The following is an 18,276-nucleotide window of genomic DNA, read 5'->3' as shown; positions in this document are numbered from 1 at the left end:
GTGTATTTACAATACTGAGTTTTTAACGTCACTATAAACTACTATTTTATTGTTTGTATGAGTATTAACATAATATAAGATCAGTGTAGTTAAATGTAACTTAATTAATTGAGATAAAAATACACGCAGTGTTGGTCATTGCACTAATAGTTTTAAAAACGTGACATTTTAACGCTTTCCCTGTCTTGTTTACACTGCAATTACAGTTAATTTTTTACTTTTATCTGAGTAAGCACCATTAATTTTATTATTTTATTTTAATAGTCTGATACGTTAGTAAAACGAAATAAAAATAGAAAATTATATTATAGATAATATTTTGATTATTAATATGTATAATTTTTACATAATTATATAATTTTTTAATAATTATAATTATTAAAAAAATATTACTTTTATACTTTTTGGGTATCTTAAATAGTATGACAATTTGTTTAGTTGATTCTAATTTAGCCAATTAAAAAAAATCTTGGAAAATCTAAAAGAGTGGCGAATTCCGGAACAACTGTTGTGGATTGAATTGTTTCTTCAGTATTGTTTTTTACCTTTTTGATATTTTTTAGTTCAAAGAAATGTCTCGTCTAAAGAAAAAATAAACTTTTATTGTATAGTAATAATTCTGATAAACAAATTTATTCTGCTAGTTAAAAATTATCTATAAATTATAATTGCATTACCTTACCCGTCTCGTGTTTTGCGATTTAATGGCACCTGTGTTTTTTCGCCACTCTTCATCTTCAGCATACTCTAAAGGTACCTGTGTGAAATTAATTTACTATGACAAATATAAATATGTTATAATAAGTGTAATGAATAAATTGATTAAATAATTACCAAAACTTGTGGAATCGGTTGCACTTGTTGGGGTATGTCGGGCCATATTATTTCAGACTGAAAAAATAGGTAATTATTTTTATTAATATTAATTATAGTTAAAAACAATTGTAAAATGAATAATGGTTTTTCTAGAAAACTTTCTCATTTGTTGGCAATTAACTCAATTTGTCGCATGTATTTTATAAATAATTATTTATTGAATTACTCTTACTTCAGTCTGTGCGCTCATTTCATTAGTAGCTGCAGGACTATCGGTCGTTCCAATTCTACTATTTGGTTCGAGTGTCTACATTAAAAAATATTAATTTGTCTTATCAAAGTCATTAAATAATTGAATATTTTCATAGTAAAATTATTTTATGTTATCAATGCCTACTCTGAACTCTGCTCGATCTTCAGCGTTTTCTTCGGTCGCATACTGAATACCAATTGTAGTCGCCATTTCATTATATTCGCTTTCAGGCTTAAAACCATAAATTTTACACAAATTAATAATGTTATAACTTGATGTTTAGAAAAGTAGTATACTCTTTATATATACAAATTTACCTCAAGTGTTGCTACTTCCTGGTTTGGTGTCTCGGAAGAAATTCTTACAGTCACCTAATAATAAATAAACACATTTATCAGGTATTTGTTTATAAGGTAAGAAATATTTTGATTTAATAATGACGAACTTGATCTACTTCGACGTTAGGATCAATAGTAGTTGGATCTACTAACTCAACATCCTCATTAATGTTGATCGAACGTATTGATGTACTAAAATCTATACTTTCAGTCGTTTCCTGCTTTATAAAATCATAGAATTAATATAAATTTTAAGTATAAAATGGAAAGGAATTTTTTTTTTTTTTTAATAAACAGATATTTTTTAACGTGAAATGTTCTTAACTATTACAACTGCAAAATTATTATAAGGATATACTTTAATTTAGATTTTATTTCACCATACTTATTATTTTTTTAAATACAATGAATAGTAGAAATAAACAAACGACACACTAACAACGATACACAGAGTTTGCCTTTATGCGAAATACATTTAATTAATTTTTGACAGTCCATACTTAATAAAATTGAAAAATGTACTACATAACAACTACAATTAAATTTCCCTTGTACTAAATGGCATGCTTACTATTCATGTTTTGAATTTAATGAGAATATAAGCATAATAATTCATGAGCTACACTGTCACCTGGATATCTCCACGGTTGTTAGATATTTCGGTAGTTTTTTGGGCAGGTTCAATGTATGGAACAGATGTTTGTTTTCGCTCTTCATATGCGATTGTAGATGTGAGTGTTTCACTGCTTGAAGAAGTAAAATAGATCGGTTCTGAATGTGACACAGTAGTTTCTCGAGTTGGTTCCTCAATTGGCACCGCAGTTGGTTCATTATCCATAAAACGCGTCTACAATTAATTTGCATATTACCTAAGAGATATTAGAATTATTTTTCTGTAAATTACTTCTCCTGTGACCGATTTTGTGGATTCGACATCATTGTTTGGAACTGCAACAGTTGTACTGATGATTTTATTATTGATGAAATCTTTTGGTGCAGTAACCTAAAAACATATTATTTCAAACAATTAACTAAAATATAATAAATAACTTACAGTGATTAATATAAATACAGAGTGATCGATAACATACTCGGTTTCTCAGAAAATATTGAATATTTCCCATCTTTATAAAAAAAATATTGTTTGATTAAAAAAACTCAACAATAATATGTAGTATTAAAATTTTTTTTTTATTCCTTCAATTATAAAAAACCTAAACATTTATTTTATTGAATAAAAACTTCAATTTTTCGTTTAATTTATAATTTATGATAGAACAAAATGTGTCAAAAAATTTTGTTCTTTTAATTTTTTTTATCCAATGTACCATTTACGCTTTAAAATTGTTTCAAGATTTGGGTTTAAAATAAAAAATTTTTTTTAATGTGGTTTTTATAATACCGGAGCCGAAAATAATTTATTTCAATGGACCATAAATTGTTATCAGTATTTATAATTTCTATGGTAAGTGACAGATAAGATAATAAGAATTGTTAATAAAAACTTGATTATGTGACATCGTGAAGAAATGACAACTACTATAAGCCACATAGTAGTTATCAATAAAAAATTGGTCAAAAATAGTTAAAATTTAACAGTAATAATAGAAATCGATTAAATCAAAATATTATTAGGACAAAACTTTTTGAAAATATTATTCTCACGTATCATTAAACTAAAAATAACGGTACCATTAAAGGAGTTTTGGTTTAGGTTTTTAACTCTAAAAATGTGGAAAAAGATTTAAATACATATTGTTGTAGTTTTTATAAAAAATTTTCCGTTACAAAAATAAAAATTTTTTCCTTTTAAATTTTAAGAAAATGAGTTTCATATCCCTAATTGATCATTCTGTATAATAATATAAACTTACATCTTCATAATTATCGTTTATTCTTCCTTTGGTAGGAACCTATAAAATATTTAAAAAAGCATTGCATAATTTTAAACATTTTATAAACGAATATTTTTGATAAAATATTGCAATTATAAAATACTTGTGGCTCAGGATATTAGCCATACCACAAGTAATTTTTATAAAAAATGTTTTATGGATTAGAAAACTTACAGTTTTTGAGATATTATAACAGTTCTCTTTTCGTTCACTATTTTGACTGTGTCCTTTGGACTAAAAATTATTTTTTTTTTTAATTTTAAAAATAATAAAACAAAAATATACGTTACATAATAATTTTTTAAGAATTAAAAATTAAATTGTTTAAGATTTTAATTTATAAATATTGATAAAACTTTTAACAAAAAGTAATTGTACAAATTATTTTTCAAAAATATGTCGTAAATCAATAACTCACGTCACACTTGTTTGGTGGTACGTCATCCACGTTAGGAATTACTATGTTTTGTTGTTGTTGTCCTTCATTTTTATTTTTTCCGTCCTATGTTAATATGGAAATTTGTTAAATGCTTTTTAAGGGTAATAATTATCAGATAAATCAATAAAAAAGTTACAAACCCAGGGATTTTGAGTAGATGAAGTTTTTAATTCTTTCCAATCCGGAAATTGGCTTGGTCTTTGGCCATTATTACTAGAAGGAATGTCCTAAAAAGATTTTTTTTTTGAAAAACACTTTAAAGATAATATAAAAAACAGTTACTTTTCCTGCGGGGTTATATGGATCCAAAATTATAGTTTGTTGACCATTGTTAACAGGATCTATGGGCTGCTGTCCTGATTTTTGAGCTATTTTATTCTTTAAAAAAACGTAATATCTAATTACAAGTTTAGACAAGTAATAATATATGAGTTAAAATATAAGATATATTTAAAATTTTTATTTACCTTTATATGTTGTATGAATTCTGAGAATATACTACTAAAGTCCTTTTCAGCGTTAGCGCTTTTTTTACTCTCTTCAATTTTCACTGATGTTGATGGTGCAACATTACTTGACAAAATCCTGTATCCATTTTTATCAGCTATGTAATTAACGTATTCTAATTTGCCATTAGTACCTATATAACTGTAATAACCAGTTACTGTGCCGTCTACAGATCGCATTTCAACTCTTCCCTAATGAAATAATAATAATTATTAGTATAAAAATTTATATAAGTTAATCTAAAAAAAATTTAATACTATTTAACTGTTATCCCTTTTAATAAGATTTAAAAGATTGATTATTTTTTTATATTATCAAGTATCACCTGGTTATTTTCTGTGTGGCCAAATACATACTGACCATCGGGTGATTGAAGATGAAATCTTTCGTCATTGTCACTAATTTTACCTTTTGTACCATCAATACCTTTGCCAGCAGTTTTCGTCCAAGGAAAACATGATGCGACAACTACTATAGTGGCCAAAACTGTAAACTGATTAAAAAACGAATTTTATGATTTATCTTAATGTTCAAATATTCTTAAACTTACAGCAAATGAAGATTTCATTTTTCCTAGTCAATCGTCACTCCCGTCAAAAGTTTAACTTAAATTAATCTGATCAAAGTCAGATCTTTTATAGATTGTTGAAGATCAAACGCAAGCTGATTACCTCGTTGACATATTTCATACCCTCCTACATTTACAATTAAAACAATATGTTGTTCCCGGGGTCATTCATGTTTTCCTCGTATTCATAACTCAACACGATTTATAATTATACTTATCATTGAAATCCAAGAAAAAATATAATACATTTTCCTCAAAAAAAAAAAAAATTTTCCAATAAATTTTACTTATGTCATAGTATTGTGATAGTATGTTGATACTAAGTTAAGAAATTATCAGTTTTAAAATAATGTGTTCTTTGTTTTTTGTATCTATACACAAGAATATTCCACTTCATCTGGATCATTAGTATTTAATGATACGTCAAATGATCACCAATTGTATTTAATGATATAGTCTACGTCATATTTTTAAATAATATCTATTTTAAATAATATAATTTAAATGATAAATAATAATAACTCGTCAAGAGGAATTATCCTCCTATATCCAAATAAAAAATATTTCACTTTTTAAAACGGTTGTTTTTAATATTTTTATTTCAACTTTAAAAATCTCTAACTTCTTGTAAAGTGAATCTATCAAAATGAAATGTTTGTCAATAATATATTAAATATTTGGCTTTCGTTAGATATACTTTTTTTTAGGAAATCTAATCTTTAAACTTATTGCAAGGGAAATTTGAACATAGCCATATTTGACACTAGTTTTATGAATATATTACATTTTCCATCGTAAATCAGAAAATCTATTTACTTTAAACTTCTTAACTTAAAACTAAAACTGTAAGTAATAAATTCTCCAAACGCCAATCTGGGAATTTGTAATCACTATTATTTAAACTTGTGTTGAACTCAGCCGTGAACTAGAAGGTCTATAACAAAGGAAGCATGATCATTTTTTAGTTTTTCGCGTTTAAAAAATTGTGTTAATAGTTCAGTTTTGTTGAAGTTAAGAAATAAAGTTTTTCAATCGCTATTCATAATAAAATACAGACTCAATTGAGAAAATATTTTTAAAAAAATTAGAGTTGGAAAATAAAATATGATATCAACTAGATAATCATTCAAAATTTCATCTAGTATATACATAAATCATTTTTATTATATTATTTCATTTAACTATAAAACAGTGCGATTAAACACAATGTACTTTTTTTTATGGAAAAAATAGATATAGGTAGGTAATAAATATGTCAGCTATTCAATTACATAATAAATGACTATAGATAGAAAATAATAAACACAGAATCCGGTTGTCATTTGTTTGAAACGATCAACGTTGTATTTGAAAGCGGAAATTGTAGAATCAATGTATTGAACTGCAATTTAAATTATTGTTTATGTCATGTTTTGTAATTATCAAAATTATTGCACTTCTACTTTGTATTACTGTTCGTTTTTTTAACACGTTAAACGATATTCAAGGGCGATTGTTTACTATGATTCAAGCAATTACTTAAAAAGTATAAAACATAATACAGTTTTTTCTTTTTAAAAATTAATAGTATCCTACGTTTTTTAAATTTCAAAAAAATAATCGATCTAACCCCACTCCTAACACATAAAATTTTATCACTTTTTAAATAGAAATATATATTTTACCAGCTAAACAAAAAAATAATCTAAGAAAATATTCGATCGATAACAACTTTTGTAACAGTTTTCTGTTAAATATTAACATTTTTATACCAGATTGAAGGAGTTCATAAATACTTAGACATAAGAATAAACAGAATTGCGTTTCACTTCTAGTCTTTATGTTAAAGTATTAACAATTTCTAAAATACTGGTTCAAAAGTTGTTATCAATCATTATACTTCTGAGTTAGATCATTTACTTGTTTGGCTGGTCAAACGTATATATTTCCATTAAAAAAACAAGTTAACAAAAACATAAAGGGGTAGGAGAGAATTAGAATCAATTTTTCTTTTTTTTTGAAAACTATAAAACGTAGGCCAATATTAACTTTTAAAAAGAAAAAATTATATTATGTTTCATATTTCTTAAGTTATTGTATAAATCATAGTTAATAAATTGCCTGTACTGATCTTTAAGAATGCATGTTTCTTGTAATAAAAGTCAGAAGAAAGGAAAAAAATAACAATAAAATATATTTAACTCCAAAAAAAATTGAAGTATTTAGTACATCAACACATGGTGCAATATTGAAAATTATTTATCGTAATATTCTGTACAAAATATTTACAATGAATCCAATTAACAGAAATATTTTATACAAGTATAACAGTTTTATTTACATAATATATTCAAGTAAATATTTTGTTTGTAATTAAATTTTTATCAAGAATATAATTTCATTGTGGCTGAAATATTAATAATTTTTAACAAAAACAAAACTATTTACTTAAACCAAATAATATTAGACTATGTTAGTGACTGATTTAGTGTTTCCCGTTCCATTATTTTCGTCTGTTGTTTCTGTCGACTGGTTTTGTAACAGAGGTGTAAGCTCAGCTAACGCAATTTTAACGTCTTTATCACTCGGTTTGAACAATGGAACTTTTTTTGAACAGTCGTCTAAATAAACGTTTTACACGATGTATTTTAGTGTCAGAAAAAATGATCTGTCAAAAAACGAATTACTTACCATTAATCACCACGGGTACCGATTCTATCGAATTACAATAAACCAAATCATTGCAGCCAGTTTTCCTAATTATATACTTCATTTTATCCGAAACATTTAGAAGAATAAACATGTGACCCGTTGCCCGAATTTTCTCTGATATAAGACAAAGTCCTCTAGCAGCTGTATAGTCTAATCCTTTGAAATGCACGCAGTTCAACACAATAGGTTTTTTCTCATATACTTCATGTTTTCTAATGCGCATAATTTCCTTGTACAAATAATCAGTTGAAGGAAAATACAGTCCACTATTAGGCGTGACTAATACGAACTCAGTAGTCAATACCTATATAAATATAAAACATTCATATAAAAAATTCAATATAGACGTATTTTTAATTAATTTAAACCTTAGATATTTCAATAATAAGCTTCGGTCGTGACCACAATAATGCTAAATGAAGTATGTTAGCGCACACGCCAACTAACAAACCAATTTCCACGGTGAAAAATAGACTAGTCAATAGCGTCACAGATGCCACAAATAATTCAATACCTTCAAAGTTAACGTAATTAATAGAATATTATGTTTGTAACTGAAACAAGTATGCGTGTTATTTTATTTAATTCTAAGCAAAGTGCCTACTTATCAATACTTTGAAAATTTAAATCAGTAATAAATGAAATACTTGATGGTTCGTAGAGTTGACTTTTATATCTCGTTTATCAGTAATTTATTAATCACCATGTTTATTTCAAACATTTTCTTTTGAAATAGTACAATTATTTTTAATTTAATATGTGATTGTTTTATGAACTCACGATTTGTTTTCCAAAGAGGTTTTACAATTTGATAATCAACTAAAAATATAACAGCAGCAATGAGCACTGCTGAAAGCACAGCCCTGGGTATTAGATGGAAATGAGGTGTCAGGTATAATATTGCTAAGTTCATTAACACGGTAGAATATATGCCTGACATGGGCGTTTGAACTCCACTTGCTTGGCTGACGGCACTTCGTGTAAACGCACCGCATACAGGCATTGATCTAATAAAAGATCCAAAAATGTTACATGTCGCCAACGCTAACATTTCTTGAGTTGCATTGATTGTGCCTCCATTTGCTAAAATGCAATTATTAAAACCATTATATTATTTATGCAATAATTAATTACTCGTCATTAGATATTGACGTATGAATAATAATGTGTGCAACAATGTGTATATACTTTTATAATAATAATAAAACTATTGATATTCATTGATATCATTCGCGTGTACTAGTTCTTCCGAAATAAATTACAACAATAATGAAGATCACAAAAATTAAGAATGAAAATGGTAGGCATATTTTAGTCAAAATTCTAGAATTTTAGAAAAAAAATTGTCAAGAATTTTCTTGCGTCTAAAACAGATCTTTACAGCTATAAAAATAAGAACTATTTAAATTGTTTTTCGAGTTAAAATGTTTTTGGCATTTGTATTTTTTTCAAAGGTAACAGAAATCAAATTTACAAACCTTTTCAATCCCGTATTCTAAACAATGAGAAAAAACTGTCCCATAAGTTCGACTGTACTTAAAATGCTATTAATATTAGCATAGTACGAAAATTATAAATAATTTAATTTGTAAAAATAAAAATACACGAGCCACAGTCGTTGTTAAAGATATCACAATAATAATGGTTAACTGTATAGGATTAAAGCACGTTCAATCCTTTAATATATTAGTTTACAATATGATAGTGTTATTATATGTTGAGTTTTAATAAGCAATTTAAAAGATGTAATTCAGTATTTTTCTAAAAGAGATACCAGTTATAGTATTTATATTTAAAACGATTCATGACGTTCAATCAATGAATTAGAAACTCCTAGAATAATCATAACTATACAATAAATTTTCCAGGGTGAGCAGTAGAGGTGAACTAATAAAAACCAAATAACGGAAAATGGAACAATCACAATATATACATTTACAATAACAACTGAGCTCATAAATGCGTTCAACGATAGCCAATTTAAAAAACTTAGTAATGGATGATTCATAAACGGAACTTCATAATTTTCTATTTGTAGTGTTACTAAACACAATAGACTTGAAAGATTTTTGTGGACGCTAACTTATTAATTGGTCGAATAATAGTGGACAGGATTAAAAGATTGATTACGTGAGTTCAACACCCTTATGAAAAAATGTGAGAAAAGAATACAGGATACAAAAAAAAAACTTGGATAATTAGATGTTAGGATAAACCGCTTTTCCTAATGTGAACTTCAAAACGCGCTTAAGTTTGATAGTAATATCATTATAAATAAATAATTTGACGACATTACTTCATTGACACATAATGAAAAATTAAGTTAAAATTGAAGGATTATATAAAAATCTAAGGAAAGTAAAGGTAAAAAAAAACAATTACCATAAGCTTTAGCAATAGATACATTGGCTAGAATAGACACAAGAGGTATAACAATAATGGCGGACCGGATTTCATATAACATTTCGGTTAGCGTGACTGTGGTGTTTCCGGACGTGTATCCAAATGGCGGAAGTTGAAATGTTGGATATCCCGGCTCTACAGTATCTGTTAAAATTATCACCAAATCAATGTAATAATAATGATTTTTCTTATGAATATTGAGTAAACAATATAAATTTATTTTGATTATCGGGGCTTATTTTAAATAATAAAATAATTTTTTAAAAGCCTACAAGATAAGTTGACAGAAAATAGATTTTCAGGGCTAATGATAAAGTGACCACTGCGGTAGTATAATGTTTTTGTAAATATTAAAAGTTTATTAGAATTTTAGGAGAACTAAGGCCTCGCTATTATCACATAATTACGTCTATGGTGTTGTCAGACGTCATCAATAATTTAAGACTTCGGATTTAAGACAGTTCGAAAATATTTTGAACATTAGTGACACTTTGTTTTAAGCATTTTCACAGTTACAGTGAATTTACATTAATTTATTTTTACCAATTTTGTGTTAAAATAACTATTGCGAACATCAAGTGCTCTTATAATTATGAGCATCTAATTATTTCAATACATAACCGTGACCTATATATGAATACCATAAAATTGAACACGTGTTCTACTTATAGTTAATGACATTGTATGGACAAAATTTATAAATCCTCACTCGTAGTTAAGAATGGTACTGATATTCCATTGATTTCATAAAATAATGTAATAAACATAGTTATCAGAACGATTAACGTATTTCGACTAATGGAAAAAATCCATAATATTTGTTTCAATACACCTTTGGCTGGTACAATGAACTGTAATTGCTATTTAACATACAAAATTATTAAAAACTAATAATTACATAAAAATCATAATAAAAAAAAAATTTTGTTTTTTTTTTACAAGGTCAACATTAAAATTTATCATCTCATACCCTAATTATTAGAAGAAAAACTATTGAAGCCAGCCCTAAATATATGTCTCCGTTTCTGCGTTCATGGAAATGTTCAATGAGCTTTTCAATTATGTCCGTAACGGTATCGCCTTTAAACCGTACACCTAATATTCCTTTCAATTGCGATAGTACAATAATGAATGACGTTGCTGTGGTAAAGCCAGATATTACTGGCGCTGATATCAAATTGACTAAAAACCCTGTAAAAATAACATATTAGATATTCATATTGCACTTAATATATGAAATAACACAATATGTAATAAATACATAATTAAAAATTTAATGAAACTTGCCTAATTTTAATAAACCCATTGCCATTTCGACCAAACCACAAATGAAAGTCAGTAAGGGTATGTAAATCGGTGGTAGATTTTTAGTGTATTCGTATGTGAGTAGAGCCATTAGTGACGTGGGTCCAATTGAAACTTGATTTACAGTGCCCAAAAATAAATAAAAAATTCCACCCATTAGACCTGAATAAAGGCCTACCTAGCAAAAAGAAAAAACAAAATTTGTATAAAAGTTTTACTAGAATAACAACTTATAAGTATATTATATTAAATTTTACATCGTTAATATACTAAAAATCAGGAGTGGCTTGTAGCAAAAAAACTTTTACTTTAATAATTTTAAATTTTTGAACAATTTGTATATCTTTGTTATTATATCCTCCATTCCTATCATTGTGGGAACTCTCATGTTTTAAATCATATTATTTTATGTAAAAGTTATTGGTAAGATTGTAAATTATTTCAAACATATCCAATTAAAATTAAATTTTCATTTAAAATTCACAAGTTAAAGTTTGCACATTCAAAATAAAATAAAATAAATAAGCTTGTTAATTTTATATATAAAACTATTTAATCATTATTATGATCCATTTTTTTGTAATTAAGTGTCATTTTTTTTAAAATTTTTTAAAAATATTTGCTAAACAATTATTTTAAACTGTATACATTTTTTAACTAAAAAAATAATTAATTGTAAGATAATAATAATTAAGCACAAATACAATACAAAGACTAATTTTTATAATATACATTAGACATTGTTATGCTTTAAAATAGATTCCTTGTACTACTAAAATATATTAAAAACATTACTAAAACATATTAAAATATGTTTTTCTAATCATTTAAAATAAAATATTACCTTAAAATTTCTTTATAAAAATTATTAAGAATCCTTAAATAAAATTATTAATGTGAATTGTGTTGATTATGAATTGATTATGGATCCATAATCAATGATTTTATTATAAAATAGGAATAGGTGTTTTTTGAGGAGCAAGACATATATAAATAAATAATATTAGCTTATCTATAATATAAACAATGTAACAACATTTTGTTACTTGAAATGAACAAATAGTTTGTATTATGTAATAGATAAAATATTCACTTAAATAAAGTTTTAATATTAATTAATACTCAAAAACATAATTACATTTGAAGTGTGTGACCTCTAATTGGCGTTTTACGTATAACGTTTTACTAATTTTACGATAATGAGAAGGGGTTGATTATAATTAATTTTCATAGTTCAACACTAATGTTATTAAAAATACACGGTTTATACTAAACACATGGATTTTTATAAAAAAAAATGTTTTAAGTTCTGTATCAGTGGCGTCGAATATGGGGGTCAAGGGTACCAACCCACACAGTCAAAATACTAGAGGGGAAAAATGAAGATTTTTCAACCATATAAAATGTAACTTGAAAGATATTTCTTAAAAAAGTATATTTCATTAATATTAAAATATTGAATGGCAATTATAAATTTAAATAATATAATTTAAATACTTTTCATTCGAGTGTAATATAATGCAACATCATTTATTATGAGAAATATTTGAAATAAATTAAGATTTAAATTTTCAAAAATTATAATACTATAATGTTTATAATATAACTTGTTTTTTTAAACTAAAAACATAATAAAAAATAAGATATTTGGTATTCGAATTTGTATGCATAATATGCTTACATTATATATATATACTAGGTATACATTATACACTTATATTAGAAAAGTGTTTTTCTGTATTTCTTATTCAATTGGTTTTTTAAGTGTGATTTAACGGTTTTAATATGTTTATCCTTTAATTATACTTTCACAAGATTTCAGTTCAAATTCGACTTTTAACATAAATTGGTACAACGTTTAAGAATTTATTAATAAAGCGATAAAAAAGTAAAAATTGATATTTCAATTTTTTAAACTTTGATTACACTACCAAATATAACTGTAATTTATTTATTAGTGTAAAATATATTTCATAAAACTTAATGAATTTAATGATTTTAAAAATAAGTTAAATTTTCGGAAACTTAATATTTTCTAAATTAAATTGATTTTTGATTTATATATATTTTATTACCTGAGGAGCCAAATTAGCCAGCATCGCGTAAGCCATACTTTGTGGAACCATAGTTAGTCCCACCGTTATTCCAGAAACTGCATCCCCAAACGCTTTTTGGCGGTCATAGTTAGGCAACCAAGTTAAAATTGGTAAATGGCGTAGGATGAAATTTTGCAGTGAACTACTTTTTTTACTTTTGATACGATGAATTTTGATGCAATCATTTGAACTTGCTGCAAATAAAAATAAAAATCTAGATTAGTCTAATATGACGTATAAATGATCAGTTTTACATCCTTCGATTTGCCGAACTTAACATGCCACAAAGGCTCCACCCTCTGTGGAATGTCAGGGAGTCAAAGATGGTTTTTGGCTTGGTCAATGATAAACGGGACGGGTATTATTAGTGATGGACATTTTCGAATATTTTTAACTATCGAATAGTTTTTATACAACCAAATAGTTTATTTTTAGCATAAACTATGGAATATTTTTTTAATGACTATCAAATAGTTCGATAGTTACTATTTGATATTTCTCATCAATAGGTATTATGACCGACTTGCACCAGAGACCAGACACCGTTATTGAGAAAATCACAAGAAAATTCTCTTATCACCCTGGGGATCGAACTCTGGACCACGTGAGTCAAAACGTACGTTTCTAGACCAGACCGACCCCTTAGTCTTTATTTTAATGGTCAATAAAAGTCATTTTTACTATATTTTTAATGATAACGTTTAAGTAAAAACCGTTTAAGTACAGCAATAAAAAATATCTAGATATTATATATTTATAAATATAGGTTTTTTTACTTAAACATTAATAATCATTTGATAAAGCATTACTAAGGGTAGTTAGTAAACGACACAAGTCATTGACACATTTATACATTTTTAACAGTATTATTGATAACCATAAATATTCTATAACAGTTAATTTTTATTTTTTAACTAATTTTAGAAGTTGTGAAGGAAACTAAAGTTTACTTTTCTAATTAAAAAAAAAAGACAAACATTAAAATTACCAAAAAAGGGTGATTTGCCATTAACTTGTACCGTTACTGCACTAAATAAAACTTAATTTTGTCTCTATCGAATATTTATATTCGATTATATATTTCTAAATAACACTCGTATAAAACTGTTGTTTAAAGTTTATCTTAGATAAATTATGAACTTTCTGAATCATTGTTGAAGATTTTAAATAAGTTTTAAAAATGAATTATTACTTTATTTATAAGGTTATCCAAGTTATTGTATAGTAATATTATTGTTACATAAATGTTAATATTTTAATTTAAATTCAAATTTACAGTTGAATTGATAAAACACGTGTCTCCATATTTTTTGAACAAATACTCTTCTTGCACTCAATAAATAAGAATCTCATTTTCAGATATCATCAATAGTAATAAACTCATATATATTATTTATAAAATTATATAAATTAAATTTCCTTTAGATTTTATTTTTTGCATAGTTATAAATTCTTCTGAAGGATATAAAAATGTTATGTATAACGTTTAAAACAAAAAAAATTGTCAAAACACAGTCAATAAATAAGAACGAAATAAATATTATCTATAAACATAATATAGATATCGTTAAACATAAAAAAAACTTATTTTGTAAAACAAAAATAAACTCTTTTCAAAAATTATATTTTAAAAAATTCTACATAAGAAAAAGTAATCACTTGTTACTTATTTAAACTGTATAACAGTAAATTATATTACAAGCCCTTTTAACGTTAAAACGATAAGAAAAAATATGGAATAACATTTTAATATAAAAAACGATAATTATAAAAATTGTATTACGTTTATATTAAATAACGTTAAACTCAATTATAAAATAATGTTCTATTATAATCAAACGCTAAACCAAAGAAAAATTTTAATCCGATCTTTGTTATTATTTAAAACTTACAATTATTTAAAGACAAGACTTTAAAATGTGTTTATATATATTACGCTAATTGTGTATTTCTAACAAGGTAATTATGATAATAGTACTAATTTAGATATCCATTCAAACCAATTTTTACACTACAACTAGTTTAACACTTAAAAATGACGTGATATCGAAATATATTCCAGAACTTCATGTGACTGTTCATAACTAATATACAAAGCACTTTCGGACCTCAAAATTTTGACTTACATTTAATAGTGTCTGTCATTGTACTTGAATTGTTCGATAATTACAGCGTGGCTAAATTATTATAGAATAGCAATATGAGTGTAATATACATTTACTACCTTATAAAAATAATATAAAATATCACAACCAACACAAACGACGCTTAATTGAGAAATATAATAAAAGTATGCTTTTGTTTGTGACTCTTGCTGTTTTAATCTAACACTCAGAATTCAAGTGGACGTGATAAAAACAACTGATTATATTTACTTTATTACCTATATCTCTAATGTCACATTGATTACTATATTAATATTGTAATAATTCCTATCTTTCATAAAAAAAATATGTATAAAAAGGTAGTATGATCATTGTTGCTTTTGTTATTATTAGTACTACATAGAAGATTTATGTAGATATTAAAACATCTAAACATTGACCGCAAAATTTTACCTAAATAAATTGTTTACTATTGTTTACCAATATTATCATGGTTTAAATAAAAATTAAAAAAGAAGATATTTATAAATAAAAGTAATCAGTTACTATTTTATTATTTACTAATTAAAAAAGAGTTTTGATTTATTTTTATAATTTTAACACAATATAATTGATATTTATGTCTTTGGTACATTATGAACAAACATTTATCTATTTTATTGATTTTAGTTTTTTATCTTAATGTTTCCAATTAATGAGGTACTATAAAAAATATTGAAAAACACAAATTAACATGCAAGTTGATTATTTGTTTCAAATTTATTAAAGTATAATATAAATTAAAATGAAATTTTCTTAACTGAATGTCAATTTTACATTCGTCTTAATACTTTAAAAGTACTTAATAGTAACCCTTCCCTAAAATATTTATATTGGAATTTTTAAATGGAACTGAATGGTTTAAGTTAGTTGCTTATAATATAACTTATCGCCTATGTTATGTATATTGAATTACACAAATCGAATTAATAAGCAATGTAAGTTTTGTTTCATTGACCCAAATCTTACAAAAATATTAAAGTTCAAAAAAAGAAAAAGTATCTTCTATATATTTTTTTAAGAGACAAATTATTTCAATCATTTTTATAAATTAACAAATATTATCTATATTAATAGAGTTTTTGCTTCCTCACTTCTTATTAATAATTTAATTTAAAATCTCCTCCATATTTCTTTTTTGTGGCAGCATCACCTTGTAATGATTTTACGTTTCATTTAGTCATTAATTTATTATTAAATGAAGATATTTTTATCTTTAAAAACATAAAAAATAACTTTAAATTAATTAAAAAATATAATCAAATAAAATATTTTTCTTCCTAAATTTTGTCATTTATCAAACACCAAATAATATTTTTATCTAAACTATGGATTGCAATTCATTTATTTTAACAAAAACGTAACTTAAATTCTTCATATTATTTGAAATTTTACGTTTTAAAAATATTCTAGATGGATTAAACATGCAAAAAATATTGAATCGGTAATTTTATTTTTTAGCTTGTTTTATTAACACTTAGAAAAGACATTAAACATGATTAACGATAATGATTATGTTACCATTAATATATTACTTAACTCTTTTGGTTGGATTGATCAAGCATTTCAGATTTATTTTGAGTAGCAAACTTATTGACGTTTTTCTGGTACATTTTTATCTTGAAACAATGTTTCTCGTTTCACGGCTTACTGCTAAGTAATTAGCTTGTTTTGACAGTCTGAGTATTTTTTTAAATTTACCTTCGTTGTAGCGCTTCCTATCGTTGACAACTTTGTATTAGACAATAATTTTATGTAATAGTTAAATTTTTAAGAGCTGTAGCTATTAAATTTTCAAAATCTTGGAATAGTATGAAATAACTTGAGTAAACTAGAAATTTTAACCATTAATCTAGTATGAATTTATTTGTAATTATTTTAAAAAAGAATTACGAATAATTAGAGTATGGAATCTATACACTGGCAAATTTTGTTTTAGCCAATTTGAAGGACCACAAGTTTTTAAAACTTTTTTAATAGATTATAAGCCAGTAACATAGAAATATTTTTAATTTTAAGAGGGATTTACTCTCTAAATGCCTCCAAAAATTTTAAATTGGTAAAAACGCATTATTAAGTTTACAATAAATTAAAATTTGCACTGGCTAATATGTTTTGAATAACTAAACACAATTTATACATACATACAATTCGGCACTCTATTCATAACGATATAATTTTGGAAGTTAATTATACATGGGTATAATTCAATCAAACGTTAATAATCAATAACCATTAGAGACTTTTTTACACTTTGCATATACAAAAATATGTATTAGGGTGGCCCTCAAAAATCGAATGTCTTTTTTTTTTTTACGCTACCACTTAATTTTTTTTTAATGGTCAAAAAAATGAGCTGTGCAAAATTTGGGACCGATCCGTTAAGGTTAACCCGTGCCCCCGGGCCTATTAAGTTGAGTCGAAAAGTCAAATTTAATAGAAATAACTGATCTATGTCTCATAACTTTTTTTTCTCTTAACTTAGAATAATAAAAAAAAAACTCAATTAAAGGAAATTTTACAAGAAATTCAAAAATAATAACTTCAATGTTGTTTTCTCAATAAATAGCCCACAAAAACACTACATACAGTGAAAAACATGTAACAGTCTTAAAATACGTTATAACTGATTTTGTTGATTTTTAATTATTTATTTTCATTTTATTTTTTGGAAAACGCATATTCGTTTAAAAAAAGATTCTAGAAGTTTAATTTTTTATGCCAAGTACGATAATTATATTAGATTTATTATTTTATGGACAGTTAATTAATGATTAATTACAAATTTAACAAAATTGATTGTATTATTACATTTTGTCGT

The 18,276-nt window shown here is 25.1% G+C and overlaps 2 protein-coding genes across 3 annotated transcripts; both read right to left on the bottom strand.

The window, feature by feature from the left end:
* Positions 1–455: 455 nt before the first annotated feature.
* On the bottom strand, positions 456–5,865 carry LOC126904469 (uncharacterized). Its single transcript, XM_050683514.1, has 17 exons — positions 4,799–5,865; positions 4,574–4,741; positions 4,209–4,439; positions 4,024–4,119; positions 3,882–3,968; positions 3,721–3,804; positions 3,477–3,536; positions 3,282–3,320; positions 2,312–2,410; positions 2,039–2,254; positions 1,515–1,625; positions 1,387–1,440; positions 1,214–1,300; positions 1,049–1,123; positions 835–891; positions 678–757; positions 456–581 (listed from the first exon to the last, which is right to left on the bottom strand). Exons 1-17 carry the CDS (start codon positions 4,814–4,816, stop codon positions 560–562), a joined length of 1,584 nt encoding a protein of 527 aa, XP_050539471.1. The 5' UTR covers positions 4,817–5,865; the 3' UTR covers positions 456–559.
* Positions 5,866–7,036: 1,171 nt separating this feature from the next.
* Positions 7,037–17,146, bottom strand: LOC126904386 (sodium-independent sulfate anion transporter-like). 2 transcript variants are annotated; one of them, XM_050683389.1, is made up of 10 exons: positions 16,996–17,146; positions 13,291–13,505; positions 11,198–11,393; positions 10,881–11,101; positions 10,620–10,770; positions 9,890–10,054; positions 8,288–8,590; positions 7,876–8,021; positions 7,487–7,811; positions 7,037–7,416 (listed from the first exon to the last, which is right to left on the bottom strand). In XM_050683389.1, the coding sequence occupies exons 1-10, from the start codon at positions 17,066–17,068 to the stop codon at positions 7,259–7,261; spliced, it is 1,953 nt and encodes a 650-aa protein (XP_050539346.1). In that variant the 5' UTR covers positions 17,069–17,146; the 3' UTR covers positions 7,037–7,258. The 2 variants fall into 2 exon arrangements, with proteins under 2 accessions (XP_050539346.1, XP_050539347.1); XM_050683390.1 differs by lacking the exon at positions 16,996–17,146 and adding an exon at positions 15,438–15,836.
* Positions 17,147–18,276: the final 1,130 nt, after the last annotated feature.

This window comes from Daktulosphaira vitifoliae, unplaced genomic scaffold, assembly GCF_025091365.1.
Source record: "Daktulosphaira vitifoliae isolate Bord-2020 unplaced genomic scaffold, ASM2509136v1 Scaffold_4, whole genome shotgun sequence".
NCBI lineage: Eukaryota > Metazoa > Arthropoda > Insecta > Hemiptera > Phylloxeridae > Daktulosphaira > Daktulosphaira vitifoliae.
This window is presented reverse-complemented; position numbering and strand designations above follow the sequence as displayed.

Coding starts and splice junctions, on each gene's coding strand:
- LOC126904469 (XM_050683514.1), bottom strand. Junction 1,441..1,514: donor CTAACGTCGAAGTAGATCAA/GTTCGTCATTAT, acceptor ATTTATTATTAG/GTGACTGTAAGAATTTCTTC. Junction 582..677: donor CAAAACACGAGACGGGTAAG/GTAATGCAATTA, acceptor TTTTTTCTTTAG/ACGAGACATTTCTTTGAACT.
- LOC126904386 (XM_050683389.1), bottom strand. CDS start 17,068: ATGTACCAGAAAAACGTCAATAAGTTTGCTACTCAAAATAAATCTGAA. Junction 10,055..10,619: donor AGTACCATTCTTAACTACGA/GTGAGGATTTAT, acceptor TAATTTTAACAG/ATACTGTAGAGCCGGGATAT. Junction 7,812..7,875: donor TTATTATTGAAATATCTAAG/GTTTAAATTAAT, acceptor ATATTTATATAG/GTATTGACTACTGAGTTCGT.